The 27628-nt window shown below is 45.2% G+C and overlaps 1 protein-coding gene across 4 annotated transcripts in view; it reads right to left on the bottom strand.

The window, feature by feature from the left end:
* Positions 1–27628, bottom strand: part of dnah9 (dynein, axonemal, heavy chain 9) — a 155320-nt gene that overhangs the window by 28667 nt on the left and 99025 nt on the right. For 3 of the 4 annotated variants that reach the window (XM_056429060.1, XM_056429057.1, XM_056429058.1), the window contains 13 exons: positions 27198–27377; positions 26468–26698; positions 26040–26234; positions 25094–25213; positions 23914–24102; positions 22866–23101; positions 22661–22783; positions 21147–21351; positions 10839–11003; positions 9429–9569; positions 6302–6472; positions 6003–6125; positions 362–555 (listed from right to left, as the gene is read on the bottom strand). In XM_056429060.1, the coding sequence (XP_056285035.1) occupies positions 362–555; positions 6003–6125; positions 6302–6472; positions 9429–9569; positions 10839–11003; positions 21147–21351; positions 22661–22783; positions 22866–23101; positions 23914–24102; positions 25094–25213; positions 26040–26234; positions 26468–26698; positions 27198–27377 (2273 nt within the window). Of the gene's footprint in view, positions 1–361; positions 556–6002; positions 6126–6301; positions 6473–9428; positions 9570–10838; positions 11004–21146; positions 21352–22660; positions 22784–22865; positions 23102–23913; positions 24103–25093; positions 25214–26039; positions 26235–26467; positions 26699–27197; positions 27378–27628 lie in introns of those variants that run through there. The other variant, XM_056429059.1, reaches the window with a different exon arrangement.

Genomic DNA, 27628 nt, shown 5'->3' with positions numbered 1-27628 from the left:
CTATTCCATTAACATTTTGATTTGTAGCTTTAATATTAGTTCTCAAACAGTTAAAATTATGAAGTAAAATACATATGTTGCTCCCAGCGCCCTCTTTTTGGTTTATTATTCAAATAAGATATCAAAGTAGAGATTGCATGTTAATTCCAGGTGAAAATGGGTCTGCATTTGGAATGATGACGTCCCTGGACAGCAGGTTGAGGGCTATGATTAGGATTTTTAGAGTTGCATCATTTTTCTCTACAAACTGACACACACACACACACACGATAAGCCACAGGTTGAGATGTTTGACCTTTACCCTTTCACCAAGCCGCACAGGGCCTTCCACAAATCACAGAGCTCTGACTCCGCCCCTCACCTGACAGCGTACGTCATGCGGTCCGGCCTCAGGGCCCGCATCATGCACAGCCTCTGAAGAGAGCTTTTGTTCTTCCATTCCTGGGGAAATGTCTCTTTTTCTGGACATTCAGACTCAACAAACTTCTTCCAGCGTTTGGCTGAGCCCTCGATGTCTCGGTCCAGGTTCCTGAACTCTTCCATGGAGCACAGGGACTGGTGTTTGGGGAAAGAGCATTTAACAGTTTGACAACTTCAGAAACCTTTCATGACAAGATGCAAGATGACAAACTTTGTCGAAAAAAAGACACAGGAGTTACACAATATACACTCCCGTTCAAAAGTTTGGGATCACTTAGAAATGTCCTTATTTTTCAAAGAAAAGCATTGTTTTTTTCAATGAAGATAACATTAAATCAATCAGAAATACACTCTATACATTGTTAATGTGGTAAATGACTATTCTAGGTGGAAACGTCTGGTTTCTAATGAAATATCTCCATAGGTGTATAGAGGCCCATTTCCAGCAACTATCACTCCTGTGTTCTAATGGTACATTGTGTTTGCTAATCGCCTTAGAAGACTAATGGATGATTAGAAAACCCTTGAAAACCCTTGTGCAATTATGTTAGCACAGCTGAAAACTGTTTTGCTGATGAGAGAAGCTATAAAACTGGCCTTCCTTTGAGCTAGTTGATTATCTGGAGCATCACATTTGTGGGTTCGATAAGACTCTCAAAATGGCCAGAAAAAAAGAAGTTTCATGTGAAACGCGCCAGTCTATTCTTGTTCTTAGAAATGAAGGCTATTCCATGCGAGAAATTGCAAAGAAACTGAAAATTTCCTACAGCGGTGTGTACTACTCCCTTCAGAGAACAGAACAAACGGGCTCTAACCAGAGCAGAAAGAGAAGTGGGAGGCCCCGGTGCACAACTCAGCAAGAAGACAAGTACATTAGAGTCTCTAGTTTGAGAAATAGACGCCTCACAGGTCCTCAACTGGCAGCTTCTTTAAATGGTACCCAAAACGCCAGTGTCAACGTCGACAGTGAAGAGGCGACTCGGGATGCTGGCCTTCTAGGCAGAGTGGCAAAGAAAAAGCCATATCTGAGACTGGCCAATAAAAAGAAAAGATTGGTATGGGCAAAAGAACAGAGGCATTGGACAGAGGAAGATTGGAAAAAGGTGTTATGGACAGATGAATCCAAGTTTGAGGTGTTTGGATCACACAGAAGAACATTTGTGAGACGCAGAACAGGTGAAAAGATGCTGGAAGAGTGCCTGACACCATTTGTCAAGCATGGTGGAGGTAATGTGATGGTCTGGGGCTGCTTTGGTGCTGGTAAAGTGGGAGATTTGTACCAGGTAAAAGGGATTTTAAATAAGGAAGGCTATCACTCCATTTTGCAACGCCATGCCATACCCTGTGGGCAGCGCTTGATTGGAGCCAATTTCCTCCTCCAACAGGACAATGACCCAAAGCACACCTCCACATTGTGCAAGAACTATTTAGGGAAGAAGCAGGCAGCTGGTATGCTGTCTGTAATGGAGTGGCCAGCACAGTCACCAGATCTCAACCATTGAGCTGTTGTGGGAGCAGCTTGACCGTATGGTCCGCAAGAAGTGGCCATCAAGCCAATCCAACTTGTGGCAGGTGCTTCAGGAAGCGTGGGGTGACATTTCAACAGATTACCTCAACAAATTAACAGCTAGAATGCCAAAGGTCTGCAATGCTGTAATTGCTGCAAAAGGAGCATTCTTTGACGAAAGCAAAGTTTGAAGAAAAAAATGAATACTTCAAATACAAATCATTATTTCTAACCTTGTCAATGTCTTGACTATATTTTCTATACATTTTGCAACTCATTTGATAAATAAAAGTGTGAGTTTTCATGGAAAACACGAAATTGTCTGGGTGATCCCAAACTTTTGAACGGTAGTGTATATCATATTTATTCAAACAGAAATTCTGAGTAAACAAGATCCCTTTCATAACGGGACGAGGAGGGGGGGCTGAATATGCATCTGTTGCAAAACCAGTAGGGGCTTCATTGTGATGCACAGCTGACAGACACCTTATCTCATCTGGGGAGAATAAAAGAGTCATGCAGCGCAGCCTCCTGACCCCCCCCCCCCCCCCACCCCACCCCACACACACACGCTGTCTACCTGTACTGTATACTGGGAGCAGGGTCCTGAAACCCTCCAACAGCAGACAAACAGAGAACAACAAGTCCTGGAATCCATGAAATCTGCTTTTCTACAAATGCTCATTGGACATGAGGTGGTGAGGTAGAGTGAGACGAAGTGTCTCAGCACACAGTCCATCACTTCAACTCTCTCTGTGTAATTAGCACAGGACGTTGGCTACCTCTGAGCCCCACAGAGGGGAGAACACACTGGGTCTCCTGGGATTCATGCTCTGCTAATATCGTCAAGAGAGCCAGACATCCAGGATCGTTCCGTCACAGCTTTCCAACTGATTATGATTCCAATTGCAATTGTGAAGAAAATCAGGTGACAGAATTTCATTAGCAGAGTCTTAAACATCCACAGTGGGTTGAGTGCAGTGGAAGAACGCTGTCTCCAAACCCTCAGAGGCCTTTAGGTTAAGTTAATATTCTAGGCGGTACAGATTGAACAATTCATGAGCGGCTGAAAAACCACACTGCCGCTGGGGTTTAGTTATCTACTAAACTGATCTGACAAGAGAGGGAACCTCTGCTGCTCGCTGTCCACAGGGCTGCACGGCCAGACGGCTGTTCTTTCAGATGAAAAACTGTTATTCAGAGTTCTTCAACGTTAAAATGCATGAGGTCACGGAACAAAGCCGAGCTCAGGGACTCACATTCTGTCACAGTGGAGATTGGAGGTTACTTGTGTAACCCCAGTTCTCTGAGTGGAACAATTCAATGTCTCAGTGTCCTCATCAGAAGCTTCTATCTCATTCTACCTGCCAGGATTGGGCTTGACACTACAAAAACCTCTTCTGACGACAAATACACCCCAAACATTCTCTCTGGAACAAACAGTTTTTTCCAGAATCTAGCGAAACTGTCCATCGACACTACGCTGCCAGGGATGTCATATGTGTACGGATTGTAAGGCCATCGGAGGCAAATTTGTAATATTCGTCTATATATGGGGCGGCTGTAGCTCAGTGAGGTAAGAGGGCCGTCCTGCAACCACAAGGCTGTGGGTTCGATCCCCGCTCTCCCCATTAGTTGCAAGTCGAAGTGTCCTTGAGCAAGGCACTGAACCCCCAGTTGCTTCCCGGGCGCATCACTGCAGCCCACTGCTCCTTAATAACTAAGGATGGGTTAAATGCAGAGAACTAATTTCCCCTTGGGGATTAATAAAAGTGTATATTTATTTTTTATTTATAAAATAAACTGAATTGAATCAGTAAGGCTGAGCCCTAAAGAGGAAGCTCATCTCCTTACACCAGGGGTGCTCACACTTTTTCAGCACGCGAGCTACTTATAAATATATAATGATCTAAATAATGATCTACCTACGGGGGGGGGGGGGGGGGTGCAAGTGACTTTTCTTTTGCTCCATCCCGATGCGCGCACTGCGGCGCGCGAAGCGGAGAGCCGAGAAGTGTTAACGCGACACGTAGAGACAGAAATGACATGCTGCTGTGTAGATACGATCAACAACAGACGGCTGCTTAGTTTAATAAAAGAACAAATACGTGCTATAGAGAAAATGACAGGGGGCGGGCCAATTTTTTTTTATGTCATGCGATCTACCAATACTAAGCCGCGATCGACTGGTAGATCGCGATCGACTGGTAGACGTATTGAGCACCCCTGCCTTACACTATCTCTAAGCTCTAAGGCTGAGCCCTAAAGAGGAAGCTCATCTCCTTACCCTATCTCTAAAGGTGCGTTCACACCAAAAGCCATGCGATTTTTCACGTCGCCCAAAACTCGTGAGTTTACTCGCTCGACCATTTGCCGTATTCACGCCATAAGCGTCGAGACGCTCCGCGAGGGGCGGGGCTTATCTCCGTGTCTCGTCTCCATAAAGACCGTTATCATCTCCTTCATCCACCAGAATAACTAACCACTAGTACTGCTTTATATTTGTTGTGGACGTCTCACACACTAACGCCCTCGTGTTTGGGTTCATGACGTCACCCGTAGACTCACTCAGCTCGGTCACTTTCACCGATGAAGTTACTGTTATGTCTGAAAGACTTCTGCTTCCAGCGCTACGAGAGCGGAACATCTAAACGCTGTTATTGTGTTCATCACATTATTGTCCGTCTTGTTTTGATTCAACAGCGGCGGGACAGGGATGACGCGCAGAGCAATTTAAGAGTTGATTGGCCTGAGTTGCAAGATTACTGCCTTAAAATTGAAATATTTCAACTAGGGGCGAAAATTGCGCCGCTGAAAACGCGTCGCCCACATTGTGTCGAAGCCACACGCGTCTGTATATAATCTCATTGCTTTTGGTGTGAACGCACGTTAAGGCTGAGCCCTACGGAGGAAACTCATCTCCTTACCCTATCTCTAAGGCTGAGCCCTAACCTCACACAGAGGAAACTCATATCATCACCCTATTTTTAAGGCTGAGCCCTACAGAGGAAACTCATCTCCTTACCCTATCTCTAAGGCTAAGACCAGCCCTCTTACGCAGGAAACTCATTCTGGCCGCTTGTATCCACAACCTCGTTCTTTTGGTCACAAACTCTGGTGAGAGTTGGAACGTAAAATTGAGAGCTGAGCCGGACCAAGACTATCCATTATACGGCTGTTTTGACCTAATTTAAGATTGCAAAGATTCATCGCCCGGACTTGGTTCTCGCCAGATATTTGTCAACAAACAACATCACATTTCTGGATAGCAGTAGGCTAGTCGCTGTAATGTTGGGTATTCACGGTCGATCACAGGCAGCAGTAAACCGTTGCTGATTCAGAGAAGTAGCCACTGTCTGGACACAACTTTGGCATGACGCAAGAGGAGACTGGTTCCGTGCACACGTTTGGTTCACATACGAATGAAAGTGAAAGTGAAAGAAGAAATCAGCTATGTTGGAGTATTGCACTGAAAGATCAGCAACAACAACGGTATTATATTCAACAAAAAAACAACAAGGACTCAGAAGATTTCTTCAGAACAATCACTGCGGTCTGGATGGGAATGAACCGTGTGTGTAATGTGTCACTAAAAGCCCGTCAGGCCCACAAGGAGAGAAGCAGCACCAGTATGTTACAGTGGGGACATCCAGCTGTGCAGCTGTTCAGCACCATACAGCAGATATATTATACATAGCACAACAGTGCTCATTCAAAGAGTGTGACAAAATGCTGAATGCAGTTCACTTATTTTCATTACAATAAAAGGTGTCTTTGTTCCCATTGGACAAAATGGGAATAAATAACAGCAACATTGGTAATGAATATTGGCCAAATTGTTTTAAAAGTTGTTGCTGGCTCTGAATTTCACAATTGATGCTTAGGTCCTTTTAGATGGATTACATTATCTAAAACGTAAAGGGAAAAAAGTGTAAATATGATCAAATTTAACAAGGACGTTTGACACTAAGCCTTAATAGCTTGCAAAATATACACTGTCTGTCAGCCGTTTGAATTTCATGTCAATGCATTTCAGTAGTGGGAAGAACACATTCATCTCTGCCTCTCTCTGTACCTTGATCCCTCCCCAGGAGTGGTTGGACAAGAAGTCCACTGGGGACATGACACCTGGTTGGACTGGGTATCTCATTAGGAAGTCTAGATCTGCAGGATTTATTTCTGTATTCATCAGGAGGATCTGGAGAGACAACAAACAGGAATGGCTTGTATTGGTTGTATTTTCAGCACAAACAGCATTTCCTTTCCACATCATTAGATCCAAAGAGGGTGGCTGGTCTCAGGAGCAACTAATTCAAAGGCAAACTGGTTGTCAAAACAAACCATGCAGAAGATGAAACCAGACGTTCTCCCTACCTGGAAGGCAAGCTGAGCGATGTATGTGAGCTTGTCACATTCAAACAGGCCTCTGGTGGTGTATTGGAAGACCGAGGAAGTGATGCTGTCAATTAGGTTGGACACCCGCTGCTTTAGAGCCTCGTCCGGCTCAGCCTTCAGAACCGCTTTCTGGAAGACCACACTGAACGCCTAGGGACCAGAAGAGTGGTAGGATATACTCAACACTGGCTCAGTATATGACATCAACGTGTTACAAGTACCAATGAAACAATGTTACTACGGACCTGTGAACGATCTATGAGCGACCTATGAGCGACCTATGAGCGACCTATGAGCGATCTATGAGCGACCTATGAGCGACCTATGAGCGACCTATGAGCAATCTATGAGCCATCAATGAGCGACCTATGAGCGATCTATGAGCGACCTATGCGCGACCTATGAGCGATCTATGAGTGACCTATGAGCGATCTATGAGCGACCTATGAGCAATCTATGAGCGACCTATGAGCGATCTATGAGCGATCTATGAGCGATCTATGAGCCATCTATGAGCGACCTATGAGCGACCTATGAGCGATCTATGAGCAATCTATGAGCCACCTATGAGCGACCTATGAGCAATCTATGAGCCATCAATGAGCGACCTATGAGCGATCTATGAGCGACCTATGAGCGACCTATGAGCGATCTATGAGAAATCTATGAGCCACCTATGAGCGACCTATGAGCGACCTATGAGCGATCTATGAGCGATCTATGAGCCACCTATGAGCGACCTATGAGCGATCTATGAGCGACCTATGAGCCTATATGAGCCATCTATGAGCGATCTATGAGCGACCTATGAGCCATCTATGAGCGATCTATGAGCGATCTACGAGCGACCTATGAGCAATCTATGAGCGATCTATGAGCCATCTATGAGCCATTAATGAGCCATCTATGAGCGATCTATGAGCCATCTATGAGCCATCTATGAGCAATCTATGAGCGACCTATGAGCCTATATGAGCCATCTATGAGCCATCTATGAGCCATCTATGAGCAATCTATGAGCGACCTATGAGCGACCTATGAGCCATCTATGAGCGACCTATGAGCCATCTATGAGCGATCTATGAGCGACCTATGAGCGACCTATGAGCCATCTATGAGCGACCTATGAGCCATCTATGAGCGATCTATGAGCGACCTATGAGCGACCTATGAGTCATCTATGAGCCATCAATGAGCGACCTATGAGCGATCTATGAGCCATCTATGAGCGACCTATGAGCCATCTATGAGCCATCTATGAGCGATCTATGAGCCATCTATGAGCGATCTATGAGCCATCTATGAGCGATCTATGAGCGACCTATGAGCCATCTATGAGCCATCTATGAGCCATCTATGAGCGATCTATGAGCCATCTATGAGCGATCTATGAGCGATCTATGAGCGATCTATGAGCCATCTATGAGCGATCTATGAGCGATCTATGAGCGATCTATGAGCGATCTATGAGCCATCTATGAGCGATCTATGAGCGATCTATGAGCGATCTATGAGCCATCTATGAGCCATCTATGAGCCATCTATGAGCGATCTATGAGCGACCTATGAGCCTATATGAGCCATCTATGAGCCATCTATGAGCCATCTATGAGCGATCTATGAGCCATCTATGAGCGACCTATGAGCCCATCTATGAGCCATCTATGAGGCCATCTATGAGCCATCCATGAGGCGATCTATGAGCGACCTATGAGCGTCCTATGAGCCATCTATGAGCGACCTATGAGTCATCTATGAGCCATCAATGACCCATGAGCCGATCTATGAGCGATCTATGAGCGACCTATGAGCCATCTATGAGCGATCTATGAGCCATCTATGAGCGATCTATGAGCCATCTATGAGCGATCTATGAGCGACCTATGAGCCATCTATGAGCCATCTATGAGCCATCTATGAGCCATCTATGAGCGATCTATGAGCGATCTATGAGCGATCTATGAGCCATCTATGAGCGATTATGAGCGATCTATGAGCGATCTATGAGCGATCTATTAGCGATCTATGAGCGATCTATGAGCCATCTATGAGCGATCTATGAGCCATCTATGAGCGATCTATGAGTGATCTATGAGCGATCTATTAGCGATCTATGAGCCATCTATGAGCCATCTATGAGCCATCTATGAGCCATCAATGAGCGACCTATGAGCGATCTATGAGCCATCTATGAGCGATCTATGAGCGATCTATGAGCGATCAAGCAATAACTGGCAGATCAGATTGCAAAGGATGTACTAATCAATTCTACTTATAGAAACCCCTTCACTGGAAAGTAAGTCTCAATGAACGTGTTATTATGGTCAGAGATTGTTACATTTAAACAGGGTTATTGCAGACAATCATGGGCTTATACAGAAGCAGAAACACATTGAAAAAATACAATGTAACTGCAAACTGAAAATGGAACTGCATCCTAACAATAATGTATCTCCTTCTTGGGCAACTGTGGTTCAGTGATGATCAGGGTCGATCGGCAGTTCAATCCCCGGCTCCGCGTGAAGATGTGTCCTTGGTCAAGACACTTAACCCCCAGTTGTGCCTACGGTGTATGAATGTTAGTTACTCCTGATAGGCAGGTGAAACCGTAGCCCCTCCCATCAGTGTGTGAATGGGTGAATGATGTCATGTAGTGTTAAAGAACTTTGAGTGGTTGGAAGACTAGAAAAGAGATACAAGTACAGGTTCAGTTACCATGTCTCCTCTGTGTGAAGAATCCATATGATATTGGGCTATATTTTAGTCCCAAGGTCAACAGTATATATATATATCTATATATATATATATATATTTATATATTCTGAATGTGTTTTCATTTGATTAAGCCGGGAAATATCTTGGGCCAGAGCAGCTACCTGCAGAGCCAGGAGTGATTGCGAACCATATCTCAGGCAGCCTCCTCTCTGGCTGACAATATGAAAGACATTACGCTCTACATAACCACATTAGGGAGCCACAAACACAATAAGAGCAGAGCAAAGAGCATAAAACACAGTGAGCAAATGGAAGAACGAGGGGAGGACCGGAGACGTAAGTGTAATGTGGGGTCTCAGTGGGGGAGGAAACGCGTCAATAGACAGCCTACCTTCAGAGAGAACTGGTACATGGGGTGGATTTTATTGAGGTCGTTCATTATGAAGTACAATAAGGAAGCCCGTGCTGCTGCTGCTCTGTAGTGCTCCCGAGCCTCATTGATTTTGGCCTCTGTCACCTTGGCTTCTTTTACCTACATTAAAGACGGAGCACACACAACCAGGATGAGGCTCAGAGACACAAGCACCGATATGCATGCACTCGGGGTTCATCAATCAGCTGAAGATGAAAATGTGCACCATTCAATAAAACACACTCAGTGAAGGGGAGAGCTATTCCAATTTCACGGTTCCAGAGAAAATGTTTTCACACCGTGGAACACAATTATGTTCGGTTTTTTATTTATTTTACCAGACAATGCAGTCTTCAGAATGAACATCTGCAAAGGCAGTGCTCAGCCCTCACTGACTGAAGGACCAGTATCAGGAAGTACTCTGCTAATTACTCACTGAATATATTTACATTTCTAAAATCATTACTTTCTACCTACTTTCTCACATTGTTCATGAGGAACCTACAAATCATTTACACAAATGTCATAATATATAATTACAGGGTAAAGACAGGAGACCAGCCTCTTGTTCTCAGATCATATCTTTATGAGTAGTAGCTATGTCTAACACTTTTACTGAGTCAAAATAACAATCAAAACTTTAAGATATAATGATGAATAATATGATGAATGAGAAAAATACAATAGCTACAGTAATATTGTAAATAAGGGCAGTACCACTCATAATATGCTTACTTTCACACATGCACACACATCGCACACACTCAACACAATTTCATTATTTTTCTTTTCTTTCATTTTCCTTTGTCGTCTATTTCATGCATATTTCATTTTATGTTTGTAATTTTGCAAAATATTTTAATATATATATATAGGTGGAGGCTTCAAATAAGTCCAGTTGGCTTTTTGACTCCTGCACAGTGATATCAATTTATATCTTGTTTGTTTATTTTTTTATAGAATTGCTTGAATTGTGCAAATAAATAAACCTAAACCTAATGTGAGGTCAGGGAGAGCCTCGATGGCCTGTTGCCTTGTGGGTATTAGCAAGCTATTAGCATGTTGTTGCAAGTATGGGAGTATCTAGTTGGCCTGGGCCAAGCCTGCAGTAAAGTTTACATTGTGGCCAAACGCAGCCATTAAAACCACGGCCTTGGTTAGCACATCTCTGCTGTGCATGTACATCTGAGTGATCACGACTGATATGTTGTGTGTTCAGGAATTCGATCAATTTTAAAATCAAGTAAACCTGCACTGTAATTACAGTAAAACAAAGCTGTGAACAAGGGGCCGCCGAGCGCACTTCTAAATCCCTCTTCAGCACATCGTTGCTCCTCCCTACAGGATTCTGACCGGTTCTTATGTATTGCTGTAGAGATAGAACAGAACCTTCTCTTGGATCTCAGCTGCTGTGCGTTTGGTTGTCTCCAGGTTTTCCACCAGCTCCGTGTCACCCAGGAAGTCTCCTGAAGCCGAGGACAAGCGGGAGAGCAGGTTGTCCTCCAGCGTCTTCAGCGTGATCTTGAAACCATTTTGCTGCATGGTCAGGTCGGACTAATGAACACAGGAACACAGAAACACACGACAACTTCAACGTGACTGGGTGCACATGGCAGAGGCTTCCTCAGATGTATACCTGTGGTGGTTCCTTTCTGGCCTCATCATCATAATCAGGGCGGTGGAGATGTTCAAGGTGTGGGTCAATACGGGAACATGAATACTGAAGGCCTCAAAGGCACAAGGAATCTATCTGCTCGGCATTGGCTACCGGACCGTGAAGGGGAGCGCTCTTGGCCGGATTAGCCCGCTGCCTTCTGGTGGCCAACATCAAACCTCACCCTGGACGGGATGAGCCCGTCGATCCCTCAAGAAGGGAAGCAGCTTTGATGGCTGACGCGCGCACACACACACATTACATTACATGTCATTTAGCAGACGCTTTTATCCAAAGCGACTTACAATAAGTGCATTTCAACCTAGAGTACAAACTAAGAACAACAAGAATACAGGAAGTAACATTTCCTCAACATAGTCGAACTACTAAAGTACCATAAGTAAGTGCTATTTAAGTGCCACTGAAGTGCAAATCTGTGTTTTAATCCAGATATAGTCGGAAAAGGTGTGTTTTCAGTCTCCGGCGGAAGATGTAGAGACTTTCTGCTGTCCTGATGTCAGTGGGGAGCTCGTTCCACCACTGAGGAGCCAGGACAGCAAACAGTCTGGATTTCGAGTGGTTAGCTCGAGGCACGCACGTGCACACACACACACACACACACACACACATTCTATGAATGCACAAAATATCAAGTATTCCATTATGAACCAGGCCAAACCCCAGCAGAACCTCCAGATTCAGAGTAGGTCTGTCTCACAGCTCACCGCTGGAGGAGTGGATCTTGTCCTCGAGTAAAACTCCACCTCAAACACATTGTTTACGTCTTTGTTTGGACTCAAACAACAGAAGGGCCCGACAGAAACTTTCACTTTTTCAAAGCCTGCCGTCGGGAGAACAAATTGGACTTCCTCCTGGCTTCCCCCTGCGCTGGCCTTCATTATTATAGGATGCTGCGGCTCCATATTGACTCTGCTGTATTGAAGTTTCCCTTAAGAGGAGCCTCTGTGACCTTGTGGTAATTACGGGAAGGTGGGCTGCTGCACACTAATGTTGCCGGTGACTCATGATAGCAGAGGGGTTTGAGTGGCATGACCCCCGACAGGCGATGGGTGGGGAGGGGGGTGTGTGTGTGGGCGGAGCTCTCTGTGGCATATTGTTCCCATGACAAAAGATCCAGTGAGCTCAGATCTCACCAGGGAGCAGATAGTTTAGCAGATCACGCTGTTTAATTGCTCTCTTTATGACAGAATTTCCTACTGCGGTGATGGGAAGTATTTTACACCATTGTTAAAACTAATTGAGCCTCTGCCTTGTTAAGCCTCACATGCTCTGAACTTCACGTTATTTCACACTCTGTGGCTGAAAAGATCTCCTCTGCCAAAACCGAACAGGAGAATAAAAACATGCTCTAATTTATGGCATTTTGAGGAAAGACCTCATCTGGCCGAGAGAAGCATCACAGGATGCTGGACCTGTACCTGGAGACACGCTCCTGTGAGAGTCAACGGTGACCTTTGTTAAGTTGTAATAGTTTATTTTGATAACATCTGCAGAGGTCTTATGGTTTAAATTAATACATATAGAAAGATATTATAATAGACAATATTAAGGAGAATATTGATATTGTTATTAATGTATTATGAAGCATAGGGGTAATGTTTACTCTATGCAAATGTAAATGGCAAGAATTAATGTATATTGCATGAGAGTGACTGTATGTTAGTATAATACATTGACGAAGCCGGTTGAAATCCGTGAAGTGACTCACAATTACAAGAGACTTTTATTGTGAAGGTGACTTTACAAGACGGAATCTTATTGTGAAAGCGACTGGAACCGGAAGTGACGGTTTTGACCGAAAACAGGAAGAGTATTAGACTCCGTGTTTGTAGAGGGATCTTTCTCTTTTCTCAGGTAAGCCCCGAAGGGAAGGTTGTGCGTCCGGAAGGTGCCGGGAGCCTGCAGCCTGGACACGAGGATAGAGCGCGTTGAATGTTTGATTCACTTTCTGCCATTAAATGTTGATAACTTAATCCATGCGTGTCCGGAAGCCTGTTTCTCCACCATCTGCGTAGTGCCCCAGTTTTGAGAATACCTTACAATTTGGAAACCACGGAAGGCGAAACTGAGAGGCCCGCCAGAGTTACGGGACTAAGGACGCGTTCATGCGGTGAGTAGCCCGCGCTAAGGTATCGAACTATTTATGCCGTCAGAACACGACGGGGCACAAGCCCGCCGGAGAGTTTAACAAGCCATCGACGCTGTGTGTGTGTTTTATGTGTTTTTTCCAATCGCCTTTTGCATGTTCTGCGCGTTTAGTGGCATTTACGCGTGCAAGTCGGCCACGTGTGGCCCGCGTGGTTGATCGAACGCTTCGTGTCATTGATGAGTAGTCGTGTGTGTTTGTTCCAGTGCGTTTTGCATGTTCTGCACGTTTAGTGGCATTTACGCGTGAAAGTCGCCCACGTGTGGGCCGTGTGGTCGATCGAGCGCTTCGTGTTACTGATGTGAAGTCGTGTGTAAGATTGGGTGTGTTTGTGTCCTTCTGTGATTTCTTTTTCCTGTTTTCTTTTACCGTTCCTCGTGTAGAGACTCTCTCCACGTGTAGTCTCTTTTCTGTTGTTCCTTGTGTTGTAGAGATTTTTCCACTCTCTCTTCACGTTTTTCCACGTGTTATCTCGTGTGTGTTTTGTGTGTGTGTGGCCTTGTTTGGAGAGTGTGGCCTGTGTGTGCGCTTTACACCAGGTGTGTCGCTGCTGCAACAGCGTTTGTGTGTGCTTCGCGGTTCATGTTTTTTGTCATATTGTGCGTCCTTGTTGTTCGTTTGTTTTGTGAGTAACACGTTTTTGTAGACAAGACTTGTGGCTATTTGATGTGCATGAGAGTTGGTACTAGAAGCGGGAAGTGTGCAGTTGCGTGGAAGTTCGTGGATCAGGATCATTACCTCCCATTGTATCCTATTGGTGTGGCTGCACATTAGCTTGCTAGTTTGACGCACATAGTTTAATCGGACGAAGACGACGCGGGGTCTAACTAAGACCACGCTAGATATCCAATATAAAATCCTAAATTAGTGCGTGATCGTTGCTATTTACGAGATTAAAGTTACATAACGTAAGCGTGGCGGCCGTCATTTTGAATTGTGTCGTAGTTACAAGATCATTAGACCACATAAATCAGTTGAGTTGCCCGTGTCTGGTATGGGGGATTCACAAAAGGGGACTTACTGATCCACTTGGACACAAGAGGTACAGCGTGTTTTTTGTTTTATGTTTGTCCTGTTTTAAATCCACCATTTTGAGTTAGCTGAGAGCAAGGGACATTTGGTCCTTTGTTCGACCACATGTGGGAGTTGTAATACATTTACATAAAATTCTATGTATATTGTATGCTGTTCAATTGCACTGTATTCACCCCAATTTGCATTTTTTCCAACTGCACCGCATCCACAAATTAGACACATAGTGTAGAATAAATTTCCTTTCGATTTCTTTCAAAAAAATCGACTTACGATTTTTGAGGGATTTTGATCTGAAATTTTTTAGGAATTTCTGTTCTCTACATTTACATTTCCTTACATATATTAAGCCTCAGTACCTGATCCCCCTTAACAAGCAAGAAGTTCACTGCAACATGCATCCACCTTGAGTTTTCTGAATCAAAGGTTGTTTCAGAAAAAGGAGGGATGGAAGATGCAGAGACAGTTGTGGCTGGTACCGAGATGTGGCGTTCGAGGAGTGATCATGTCTGGCTGGCACAGCTTTGCAACCAAACACTTAACACTTTTAGAAACAAGCACTTACATGAAGAAATATATCTAGATCAGGTCTGACTGGCACAACTTTGCAACCAAACACTTAACACATTCAGAAACAAGCACCTACATGAAGAAATATATCTAGAGAACACATTCACAGGAGCAGACTATCGCCCAGGGAGGGGATAGCAGAGTTCATGGCGTGGCTTTGGAGAAGGTTTGAGAAATGAACTAACCACAGTTAAGTTTTTCTTTGAGCAGGTTACCGGAGCCCACCAGGAGCCAGTGGACTAAGTCCAGGCGAATGGGGTGCTTTGAGGTCATTGCAAGGACCTCGGAGCGCCCTCGATGTGAGTGGTCTCACACAAGTGACACCATTTCACATTTTTGTAATTATGTTCATATCTGAGACATTAGAGAGAGAGTTAGGACTGCAACATAGGAAGATGTGTGCAGACAACATCGACTCTCACCGCTCACCGTCTCCTGTCATTAATGGCACTTCGATGTGCAAATGTTTTGTTTTTCCCCATAAGCTGTTTTAGGGTTCGAGCACGAGAAAGGAGGGTGCTGGACGAATACCTGCCTGCTATCAGATCCTAGTAGGATTTGAATATTTCTATGCCCTAGTCAAGGGCCATAGATGGGATCAATTACATTTATCATAACCAGTAAAGATAAATAAAGTTAGATTGGATTGGATAAGTAATTGAGACTCTGTTGGACGACGGATGGCCATTTAATAGATGATTCCTCCCACACGGGGTGAGAAGCTGTTCCTCCGACTCAGTTAAAGATTGCGAATTCAAGCCTAGAAAGTATTAGATACTTATTTAAATATAGAAATTATGATATAGACAATTTTTCATAGTCAAGTGTCACATTCTGTATAGAGCCGCCCTAGTGGCCGCTGTGTTGTGTTCTCATTTTCTCCAACAGCTACACCTGACGCTCCAGCATCGTCCATCGTGTGCTGACTGCCTGCTGTGAGGACCTGCCATGAGGAGCTGCCCACAGGAGCATCGGACACCATCATCACCTGGCTCAGAGAGACTGAGGAGCAGACGGAGCCATCCTGAGGACCCCTGCGATGCCATTCGGAGCAGAGGACAGAACGATGCAGAGGAAGAGGGACAGATGACATCATGTGGATATGCGAATCCACCGACGGACCGACGGCTCAGCCAGTGACAACCATGAGGAGTAAATATCTCCCCAGGGGCTGGGACGCCCGGGGAGGTATGAGACAGGTTCCAGAGACAAGGCTTTTTCGACCAGAGAACCACTGCATGCAGGTAGCTGCATGTAGGCCGAGATCCTTGAGAAGTCCTCAGCTGAGATTTAGTGAGTGTGAATTGCTGGTAGACAGTTAACTGCTTGCAGTCTGTGGACGCAGTAGTTCATGCTCCCTCAGCTGAGTGGGACAATCGCAACCATCATTGACAATCTGCTTGGAGGAACTGAGGAACTGGAGTTGCAGAGCATGTATGCGGAGGGACTGGATTCACAGGGATGCACAGACACCTGCACAGATAGACACTTAGTGCACACGTTACATCAACCGGAACCATCAGGACAGCAAGATGTTTTACCTGTGATGAATACATTCACACTGACACTTAGTGTTATTTAGTTTCCTTGAGAAGCAGGGATGCAAGGAGGGAGTGATGTTCTTCTTCCACAGGGATGCTGAATGATAATGAGTGCTTATTAAAATGTTGTACAATGTTTGTTTACATAGAGGGTCAAAATAAAAGGGCTATTACTGGGTTGTTTATACTATTGGATAAGTATAAAAGGAGGGATTGTTAAGTTGTAATAGTTTATTTTGATAACATCTGCAGAGGTCTTATGGTTTAAATTAATACATATAGAAAGATATTATAATAGACAATATTAAGGAGAATATTGATATTGTTATTAATGTATTATGAAGCATAGGGGTAATGTTTACTCTATGCAAATGTAAATGGCAAGAATTAATGTATATTGCATGAGAGTGACTGTATGTTAGTATAATACATTGACGAAGCCGGTTGAAATCCGTGAAGTGACTCACAATTACAAGAGACTTTTATTGTGAAGGTGACTTTACAAGACGGGAATCTTATTGTGAAAGCGACTGGAACCGGAAGTGACGGTTTTGACCGAAAACAGGAAGAGTATTAGACTCCGTGTTTGTAGAGGGATCTTTCTCTTTTCTCAGGTAAGCCCCGAAGGGAAGGTTGTGCGTCCGGAAGGTGCCGGGAGCCTGCAGCCTGGACACGAGGATAGAGCGCGTTGAATGTTTGATTCACTTTCTGCCATTAAATGTTGATAACTTAATCCATGCGTGTCCGGAAGCCTGTTTCTCCACCATCTGCGTAGTGCCCCAGTTTTGAGAATACCTTACACCTTCTACTGCCCACACGAGGGGAGCACACTCCCAACTGGACCCAGTAATAAGTCTGTTTTTAATGATTAGCTTTCCTCTGGCACATTGTACTTGTAATTACCCTTGCATGGCAAAAACAAACAATTAACTAGTCAGCAGAACACTCCAATTGGGATTAAAATGAGATATTACATCTATAATTTTTTAGGTAAATGATTAGCGAGTTCCACAGAGCAGCCCTGCTAAGGTAATCTGGGAAATGGAGCATTTTAGTTCTCATTAACGGAAGGTCGGGGAAGCAAAGACACACACGGATGATCGCGTGCGCGCACGTGCACAGGGAGGACAGGGCCGGAGGTAGTTGTGGTGGAAGGTTGTGGGCCGATCCCCGGTGCTCTCTCAGAAAGCTCCTGACTTGGTTGAAATGAAGGCTCTTCCACCCAGCCGCCGTCTACGCTCACCTCGTTAAAGCATAATGACAGCGAGTCATTCTGAGGATATACACAGGTACATTTACACTCCGCTATCAGTGTGCTGATCTTATCAGAGCGGGTTGTTTAAGAAGCCATTCAGCACTACATAATACAGGCCACGCTTTGATAGGAAGGTGCTTGGAGGGAACCTCACACCTTCAACTGTTAGTTATTAAAATGATAAGTGAGTTCCAGATCTTGTTTTTTTTCTCCTCATCCGAAATGCTAATGGAACACGCTTCATTGAATCACATTTCCCTTTTTGCTGAGGGGACATAATAGGCTTTAAATAACTCTGGAATAACTCCCGCTCTCCATTTATTAGTAATGCTGATTTGTCCATCTATGAAAGCCGACAGGTCCTACACAGAGGACAGGCGTAAACAAGGACACCTCCTGGAAACCATCAACATGTAGATGGCGTTGTACGAGACCGTTACAGGCAGGGTGCCCACATGATGCTCCAGCTAGACTGCTTCTGAGCACGCGGGCACTTTTGGTTTCCTTTGCCTGCGTTTAACAAGCGACATATTTAAGGGAACAGTGGAAGCGTGTCCATGTGTTGTCTAATTGCCATGGTGCAGCAGCAGCAGCGGCTAATCCACTTCAAACCGCTGACATGAAAAGCACAGATAGTGGTTGAGACGAGCGTGAGGCATCGTTACGCTGGAGCTTTGATCCAAGAGAATCTTCACGTAATTAGGAACATTTTCATTCACACCAGACGGTGGATCCCCTAACGGTCGGCTGCTCATTACCGCAGTCTGCTGTCCTATACGTGGGCCGGCCTTAAAGGGACCAGCAGGTCATCCGCTGAGTGACACAACAGCTCCTCCTTGTCCAGGGTCTTCGCAACAGAGACAGTAATTTACATTAGAAAGGGAAATAAACTTAGAGAGTCTCCTCTGAGTGTGGAGAGGTGGACGTGTGAACATAAATAAAGGACACAAAGAAGATGAAACTCCTTTGAGGAGCGTGAAGACACAATTACACATTCCTGGAGCTCGGTAATGAACAGAAGAGAGCAGCAGGAAGCGTATCCAGGGTGACGGCCACACGATGGGGACTTGTTTTTCAAAAGCTCATACTGTATTTCTTGATATTGTCAATCATTATCTAAGATGTTGATACTTCAAACTAACCAGGTCATGAACACGGCCTTGAACACATAGTAATGAGAGTGACAACTGGACAGATGAAGAAGTGATGGCCATCCCGGCTGAACTGAAATAATGACATAGTTTTTACGTGATTTGCATTTGCAGCGCCCCCTATAGGTTGATTTGAATGACACTTCATGGTACGTTTCATGTATTCTTGTAGACATATACTGCAAGTTTTGTGATGATTAGCTCAAATAATTTTGTCTATTTGTGTGTTGAGCGATTCCCTTTTCATTTTCATTGGTCAATATTTATCCAATGAAATGTGTGGAGGTCTGGATCGTGGTCCATGATTACTACTAATTATTCATACATTCTATCATATTCATATTCATGTAATTCGTCACATGACATCTATTGTCCTGTCAATCCTGGAGAGGGATCCTCCTTTGTTGCTCTCCTGAAGGGTTCTTCACCTCTTTCCCCAAAAAGGGTTTTTTCCATTTTGTTCCTGATTCGATGTGAGGTCAAAGGTCAGGGGTGTCGTATGTGTACAGGCTGTAAAGCCCTCTGAAGGGAGCTTGTGATTTGTGTTATTGGGCAAATGAATTGAATAGAATTGAATAGAATTGAAAAAGAAAAACAAAGATATCAACAAGCATTATATGTGAATGTGGGTCCAAAATTATCCCCAGAAAATGTGTTTCAAATGCGATCTCTGGTTGAGGAGATGTGTTACCCCAAAAATTAAAAACGGTGTAAAGTTTAGTTGGAAAGACGTTGGTGGTTTGGAGCTTTGTTTATAGAGCACACGTAGCTGGACATGGTGGTGTGAAGTCACTTGTGGCCTTTTGAGTATTAATGACAGCGCCACCATGTGGCCCATGCGAGTCACGTTTCTTGGGAAGCACTTGCACATCATTTCCAGTTATTGGGCCATGTTTCACCGTTTTAGCTCACAGGAATTTGAACCGCAGTGGCAGATAACGAGTTCAGGGTTTGAGACCAGCAGAGGGGTAATGAACGTATTGAGTTGACAGGTGGCCACATACATTCATGTTTATGTCAGCAAAAGATTCTCTATAAACACACGAGTGAAAGACTAATGCAGATATTTTAGCCCTCTGAGGAAAATTTGTAATTTGTGATAATGGGCTCCACAAAATAAACTGAATTGAATTGAATATTCCCAGGCAGGGCACAAAGGCTCCATGAATGCTTTGATGAGTAGAAAAGTAGGATGGAGCCAGAGCCTTCAGGTATCAAGCTCCTCCTATTTTATGGAACCAGCTCCACCTTCAGTCCTGGAGGCAGACACAGTCACCTCATGTAGAGTAGACTGAAGACTTTCCTCTTGATGGTCTTATAGTTATAGGCTGGACCAGGTGAACCTGATTCAGCCCCTAGAGATGCTGCTATAGGCTGATAGGCTGCTGGGGGACGTGTAGGATACACTGAGCACCTCTCTCCTCTCTCTACTTATGGACAAATTCACGTTTCGTCATTGCACATAACTAACTCTTCTTCCTCCCTCGAGTCCTTGTGACGTCACGTCTCATAGGGTCCATCGGACCTGGCTGGGTCTGATGCCATGGCGCTGCTGATGCTACGCATCATATGTGTACAGACTGTAAAGCCCTCTGAAGGGAGTTTGTAACTTGTGAGAATGGGCTATACAAAATAAACGGAATAGAATGAGTATTACAAGGATGTGCCATGAGTGACCAGATCTCAACCAAGACCCAGATACGAGAGCAGTTCCCACCACTAATCTGTTAGCGGTGTGAACTGCTAATCTGTTAGCGGTGGTCACAGAGCCGAGCCGAGGTCTGTGTAAAATAGACACACACACATATACACACTGTGGTGTTACACGTCATGCCTCTGTTGCTGCAGGAATACCAGCCTTCTGAAACCACACGCTAGTTTGACTCAGAGTAGAAGGGCAAGAGGCTGATCTCTGTGCAGCAGTGAAAAGGGCTCGGCAGCCACAGCCGCGCAGTGCTCCAGTGTCCCGAAGAGAGGGACCCAAAGCGCCATCCTTATCACAGACCCACTCAGTTTGCCATTAATCAAAGGCACCAGCTGATTGTTTTGGAATCAAAGAGCCAGGACCTGCAGCCGTTTGTGATGTTCTAGACGGATGATGTGTTCTTCAGACGTGTGGCTGGAGGTGGGTAATGAGAGCGCTCACAAACTCATCTCAATGGGCCTTTAATTACACCTGCACAGAGGAGATGTGTGAGTGGAGCGTGGAGCGGTGGTTTGTTCTCTGATCGCGCCTTAAGAGTCTTTCATGTCTGCTCAGGTTCTTTCACATTTCTGCAGATATCCATCATATAGAAAGAGATCATGTATCTCTCTGACCGCCTCACCTTTAGCTGTTCCAGGTCAGGTCTCTCCATGCTGACCACGGCGGCCAGCAGCTGGTCCTCCAGACCGTCTCTGGTCACGGTGAAATTGATCAAGGTGCACTGGGCCTGCAGCTCTGGCTGGTAATGAGGGCTGGCCAGCTTGGTGTGTAGGATGAGACGGAAACTGGGGTTGTACTCGCACTCCTTGTCCCCGATCTTTATGTACCTGGTGAACGAGAGCCAGAGAGTTCTGATCATTCAGAGCCATTACATGGAGGAGGGATTGTGAAAGAGAAAGATGTCATCAAAGCAGACAAGTAGTAACTTTGAACACAGCGGCTGCTGTGATGTTCACTCAAACAGGAGGAAACGGGGCCTTCTTCTTTCATATGATTCAATTCAATTCAATTCAATTCAGTTTATTTGTATAGCCCAATTTCACAAATTACAAATTTGTCTCGGAGTGCTTTACAATCTGTACACATAGACATCCCTGCCCCAAAACCTCACATCGGACCAGGAAAAACTCCCAAATAACCCTTCAGGGGGAAAAAAAGGGAAGAAACCTGGAGGAGAGCAACAGAGGAGGATCCCTCTCCTAGGATGGACAGATGCAATAGATGTAATGTGTACAGAAGGACAGATTTAGAGTTAAAATACATTCAATGAATATGACAGAGTGTATGAATAGTTCATAGTAGGCATATTCCACGATGGAGACCTCCACGATCCATCAGGCAGATGGCGGTGGGGAGGAGGAGTGGGCGGAGTCTCAACAGGACAGTGGCGTAGTCATGAGCAGGAATTCCACGACCCAGACGATCCATCAGGCAGATAGGATCTATGCCGTCTCATAGGGTCCGATGACCCCATGAGACGTAAAGTCAAAAGGACTTCCGGGGAGAAAGCAGAGTTAGTAACGTGTGATTGAGAGATGAAAATTCATCCTTAAGGAGAGAAAAAAGAGGAGATAGGTACTCAGTGCATCCTAAAACGTCCCCCGGCAGCTATAAGCCTATAGCTCTCATTGAAGTCCTCCAAAGCAGAACCGTCTGTTATTATGTCAGTCATTGCTTGAAAGAGAACGTGTGTTTCCACTGTATGACTTGACTTTGTGAAGCTGGCAGCAGTATTGATCCGGCACATGCAATAGGTGTGTAGAGCAGTCCAGAGCGTAAAGAGGCTGCTGGTCTCAAACAGATGTGTTACAGCTAGAGTAGGACAGTATTGCTTCATGCTTCATGTTTACTAGTTTGCTAAAGAAAGGGCCAACAGGAAACACTCATAATGTGTCAACCAGGCAGACGGTGCTATTGTGCTTTATTATAAAGAAGAATATGATTGGATATGATTCACTTTGAATCCAGCATCAGCTGCTCTGCTCTAAAAACTTCAGTTCCACACGAGCTCCAGGTGAGAGTCTTTTGTGAACGACCGTTTCCTTCAAATAATCTATTTTAAATCTCCCGAGGGGAGATTGTGTTGAGGCGGTTGAGGTTTAACAAGATTTTTAAAAAGGTGGACGTCTTCCTTACCGGCCCTTCTTAATAGTTTCTCTGCCCAGAAGAGGACCAAGAACAGGATCCACTGTTTCCTCCACATTCTCTATCAGAACCACATCCCCTGCTGCCAGCGCTCTCTCCACGGCTTCCAGGTACCTGAGGATGAGACAGCAGCATCGCTCCTTCAGCATCTCAATCCCGAGATGGCCGTGAGCTCTTCTCACGTAACGCCGCTCACCCTCTCGGTCCCATGCGGATGACTCGTAGGTTTTCGCCGTATTTGGCTTTGATCCACTTGACGCCTTGCAGCTGGGGGTCCACCATGAGGGGCCAGCGCAGGCAGGAAGTGAGAATTGTGGCGTTCTCAGTGGACATCCTGTCAGCAGGAAGCCCCTCGTTCTGCCAGGCCGCGATGTCGGCGTCGTCCGTCAGCATGGTCAGAGGGTCCAGGTCAGGGGTCACTGGGATGGGGACCTTACAGATGATAGAGTACACATTCAGTTTGCATCATTAAATACGAGATTCATTTATAAGAATACACGTTCTGTTACAGATGCACAAGGTATTGTGGACACATGCAATTAAGATGATACTTGTACATGTGGGTTTATTGTTGAGCATCTGATTTCCATCAGCACCTGGGAAAACATGAGCAGCTCATGTTGACCAATCAGTCCCTTCTGTGAGAAGCTCAGACAGGTCGTAAAGCTGCATAACTACATCATGAATGTGTATAACTACATCATGAATGTGCATAACTACATAATGAGTGTGTATAACTACATCATAAGTGTACATAACTACATCATGAATGTGCATAACTACATCATGAGTGTGTATAACTACATCATAAGTGTACATAACTACATCATGAATGTGCATAATTACATCATGAGTGTACATAACTACATCATAAGTGTACATAACTACATCATGAATGTGCATAACTACATCATGAGTGTGCATAACTACACCATGAGTGAATACATTTGTAAAACTTTCTTATTCAAAATGTGACATCATCCCAATATGAAGTATGTGAGAAGGAGAACCCCTACTGAGCATGTGCAGTAGAAAGCGTGTTGCCCAGTCTGTCGCTGGATTCCAAGATGTCAGCATTTACTTTGGTAAGTGCAGCGTTCTAATAACCCACAGAAATGAAGTTATGAAATATGTTTCCATGAATGTTGTCTTCCCCACAAGCACCCGAGCTAACAGCCAGTGGTCTCTCCATAGCTGCTGGAGTCCTGACATGTAGTTACATCCTGCCCAGCGAGGCCACCCACCTCCAGCTGACTGAGGTAGGGCCTCCAGATGTCGTCCATGAGCTGGAGGCGGTAGCGCCTGGTGAAGTAGCCCAGGTAGGAGATGAAGGCGGTGATGAGGAGGACGTCCCCACACAGAGTCCTCTCCTGTTTCTTGAAGTTTTCTACAGCCTCCGCCCAGCGGACGTTCTCCGATGCCAGACCCCCCACCTGAACCACAGGGACAGCATCACTCTAACATCTGTAACATCTGATCTACATTCACCTACAGCTGCCGTCGTTGATGCTCAGCAGAATGAACATCAGAGAATCTCATGAATCTCATGAACAACAACAAGTCCTTTTCATTAGGTCTTCATATTGTTCATCACCGCTCTGCTCGTGTACCCACTCCTCGACTGATCCAACTGGTCTTCAGGGATCAATTAAGTTCACCTTCATGTCTCTTCTGTCGGTTCTCTTCAGCCGGCGGTGACTGACGAGCAGAGCATAACCTCTCATTGCCTCTGTCAGGTCTTTTGAAATGGGCTTCTGCATAATTCACATTATCATACTAACAGTGTCAACACTCCTCTTTATGTTGCTGTCAGCAGCACATTTACACACTGGCAGCTGATGGTGGGAATTATATACGTGTGTGTGTGTTTGTAAACATATGTATTGTGCACATAAGAAAGAGACAAGCATGAACAAGCAGATGTAAAAATAGCTTTTGGGTGTATGTGTGTAAAACAGCCGCTGCACTTCTTTCTCTGTTTTCATTTATTATCGTCAGATTCATACTTTGTTAGAACTCATCTATAATGCTTCAACATCGATACATTCCACTGGTTCTGATTGTCATTTATCCTCTTCTTATATGCTTGTATAAGTCATAAAGATCATGAAGGTTATGAAGTTAATGAAGTTCATGCTCTGACATCTATCATGTGAACATCCTAGTGTGTGTGTGAGAGTTATGGCTCTGAGAAGAATGTGCGTGACAATTGTAAATGGCTAAATCAATTCATAATAATGTTTTGTGCTGTTTTCCTCCCAAACTAAACATAAAGATGTGGAGTTAAGACAAGCTGAAAGGAGTTAGAGGTATACATGTATATCAAGACAAGTGTGGACCCATCTGTACCTACTGCATCTGAGGGAAGGAGCAAGTGGGACCGAGTGTGTGTGAGTATGTGTGTGTGTGTGTGACCCTACTCACCAGGCGGTTGGCCAGGGCAATGGTGCGCGCCGTTGACTCTGCTTCCTGTTGGCACTTCAGCTTGTCTGCTGTGGCTTTCTCAAACTTGGCTGTCAGCTTGGCCAGGTTCTCATTCAGGTGCTGATAGGACACACCCACACACACACCCACACACAAACACCCTTGTTAAAATACAGCGTGGTCCTAAAGAACTGTCAGACGGAGAACAGAGGGAGCTAAAGTAATGAAAGAAACTTGGAAGTGTGTGAACATTAGTGTGAAAGTTATAATTCCCGTTGCTCTGGATTTATTTGGCATATGGAAGCAATTAGCACAAGGACTAACAGGATTTATGGGAGGGCAGGTCCAGTAGTCTGAGCATTGCTCATCCCCCTTGGCGCCGAACCCACTCTCCACTCAGCGACCCGACTGAGGGCTGAAAGATGACACAAAGTCATGTGGACCGGATTACGAGTCGTCACTCGGCAGGTGTGATGGGAGTGGCGCTCTGTTGAATGCCAAACGCCACGGAGAAACAATTATTTACAGCTGCTTCTATCAGTGGGTTTGAGGTTTTAGATTGATGAACGGTGAAAGCCTTTAATGGCACTCCAGCAGCTGCTGCTGCACTTTTGAGTCAACTGTCACTCAAGCCGTGATACAATAATTCATATCCTGCTCTTTGCTGCTTGGGAGAGCCTCTGGTCGTCTTTATTCTCTTTCTGTGGCAGTACGTTCGTATTGTATTGCATATCTTCTTGGTGTGACGGAGCTGTTGATGCTTAATGCTCAGCCCACCAACTAAAGTTTAAAGACACGCCTCTGTGTTTCTGTCAGTGACTTCAAGTCCTTTCATGATATCCTCAGGATTTTAGATATTGTTATGGCCTCCTTTAGAAACAGACACTCGGCATGTAGCAAATCCCCTTTTCATTTTCGGTATCCTCGTTCCAATGTGAGGGCTTACGTTGATCTTGGTCTTGATGGCGGTGAGCTTCTCCTGAGCAGCAGCCAGCTCGGCGTTGGCCTTGCTCAGAGCCTGCCGCTTGGGCTCCACCTCGCAGTACACCTGGTAGAACCTCACAATGTTCACCACCCAGGAGCACAGGCCGGCCGCTGCGTTGGACTTGGAGGCCACCAGATCTGGCTGGAACTCTGGATCCTGAGATCGACAAGATGGACCAATCAAAATGAACGGGCAACGATGATGAGCATCAGTTAACGTTTGTTTTTCACTGGAAAGAATGAAAGCACTTTCAGCAGACATCTAAAACCCTGTTACATCCATATAGTCTGTAAACTAAAGCAGTGAGGTGCCAGAGCTTAATTCAACTTAATGAGTCACTGTCATGGCAGTCACGCCCTGTAACGTAGGACGTGGAGCCTTTTGCTCACCTGCAGGTACGGCTGGATGGCTTTGAGGCAAGTCTCTGGGATCTTCTCCTTGTTGAAGTTAATCAGAGAGTCCAGGAAGGCGTCCACTTTGGCCATCATCACCTTTGCGGCCTTCCAGCTGCGGTCCTTTGGGACTTTCCCGCCGGGCGCCGACAGCACCATGACGGCGGCCGTGACGTTGGTCACCGCCGCCACCGGAGAGCCAAACGACTTCAACTCCGTCAGGTTTTTCTGAGGTCGGCCACATACAGGGGACAACGGAGGGGAATGAAAGAACTGTCATTTAATTGAGCAACTGTATATATCTGCTGTCTGCTGGGGGAAGAGAGAGAGAACAGGGATTAGACTGAAGGAAGAAGAACCTGTGCTGACTTTGGGAATACAGCAGAGAATTGTAATTAGGGCTTCTTCAGCGGCTCCGAGCTGTGATTGAACCGTCTGTTCCGCCTGCTGAACAAGAGCACCTTTAAACACACAGCGTGTTTTCATAAACCTACATGTGAGGATGAAGTCAAATGCTGCGGAACATAAAGAAGACTTTATTCCAGCAAAGATCCAGCCTGCGATTCAATAATTTTCTCTACAGTGATGTCTTCTTTGTGTGGACATAACGAACGGAATCTAACAGAGAAACGAACACAGCCTCTCTTTAAAAGGAAGAAAAGAAAGTGAGAAGGAGTAGTGGAGTAAATCAATACAATACGACGGGGATGTGAGCGAGATGTGAGACCTTGTTCAGGGTGTTGAGGGCGTCCTGAGCAGCGAGCAGAGCCGGTTCAGCCTTGGCCAAGTCCTCCTCACAGTCTCTCTGTTTGCCGCTGACCACGACAGCAATGGCCGCTACCTTCTGCTCTTCCTCATCAGCGATGGCCTTCTCCTTGGACACCTTCTCAGTTTCGATCCCGACCACCTGGGGGAAGCGCAACAGGGTTTACTGCTGGGCTAATGGTGGTGTCGTTCTCACAGCATGGACACAACAAACAAGTGGTCCAGTTCTATCTTGGAGAAGAGAAACAGAGTGGCATTGCATTGACATATTACTAAGCACATTGGAAGACTTTGCATTGTTGGCACCTTGCTTGACAAACGTCAAGTTCCACGAGCAGAAAACACAAAGAAACCTCCACAGATACGTGACACAACACCAACACTCAACACGGA

Source organism: Pseudoliparis swirei, chromosome 13, assembly GCF_029220125.1.
Source record: "Pseudoliparis swirei isolate HS2019 ecotype Mariana Trench chromosome 13, NWPU_hadal_v1, whole genome shotgun sequence".
Lineage (NCBI taxonomy): Eukaryota > Metazoa > Chordata > Actinopteri > Perciformes > Liparidae > Pseudoliparis > Pseudoliparis swirei.
This window is presented reverse-complemented; position numbering and strand designations above follow the sequence as displayed.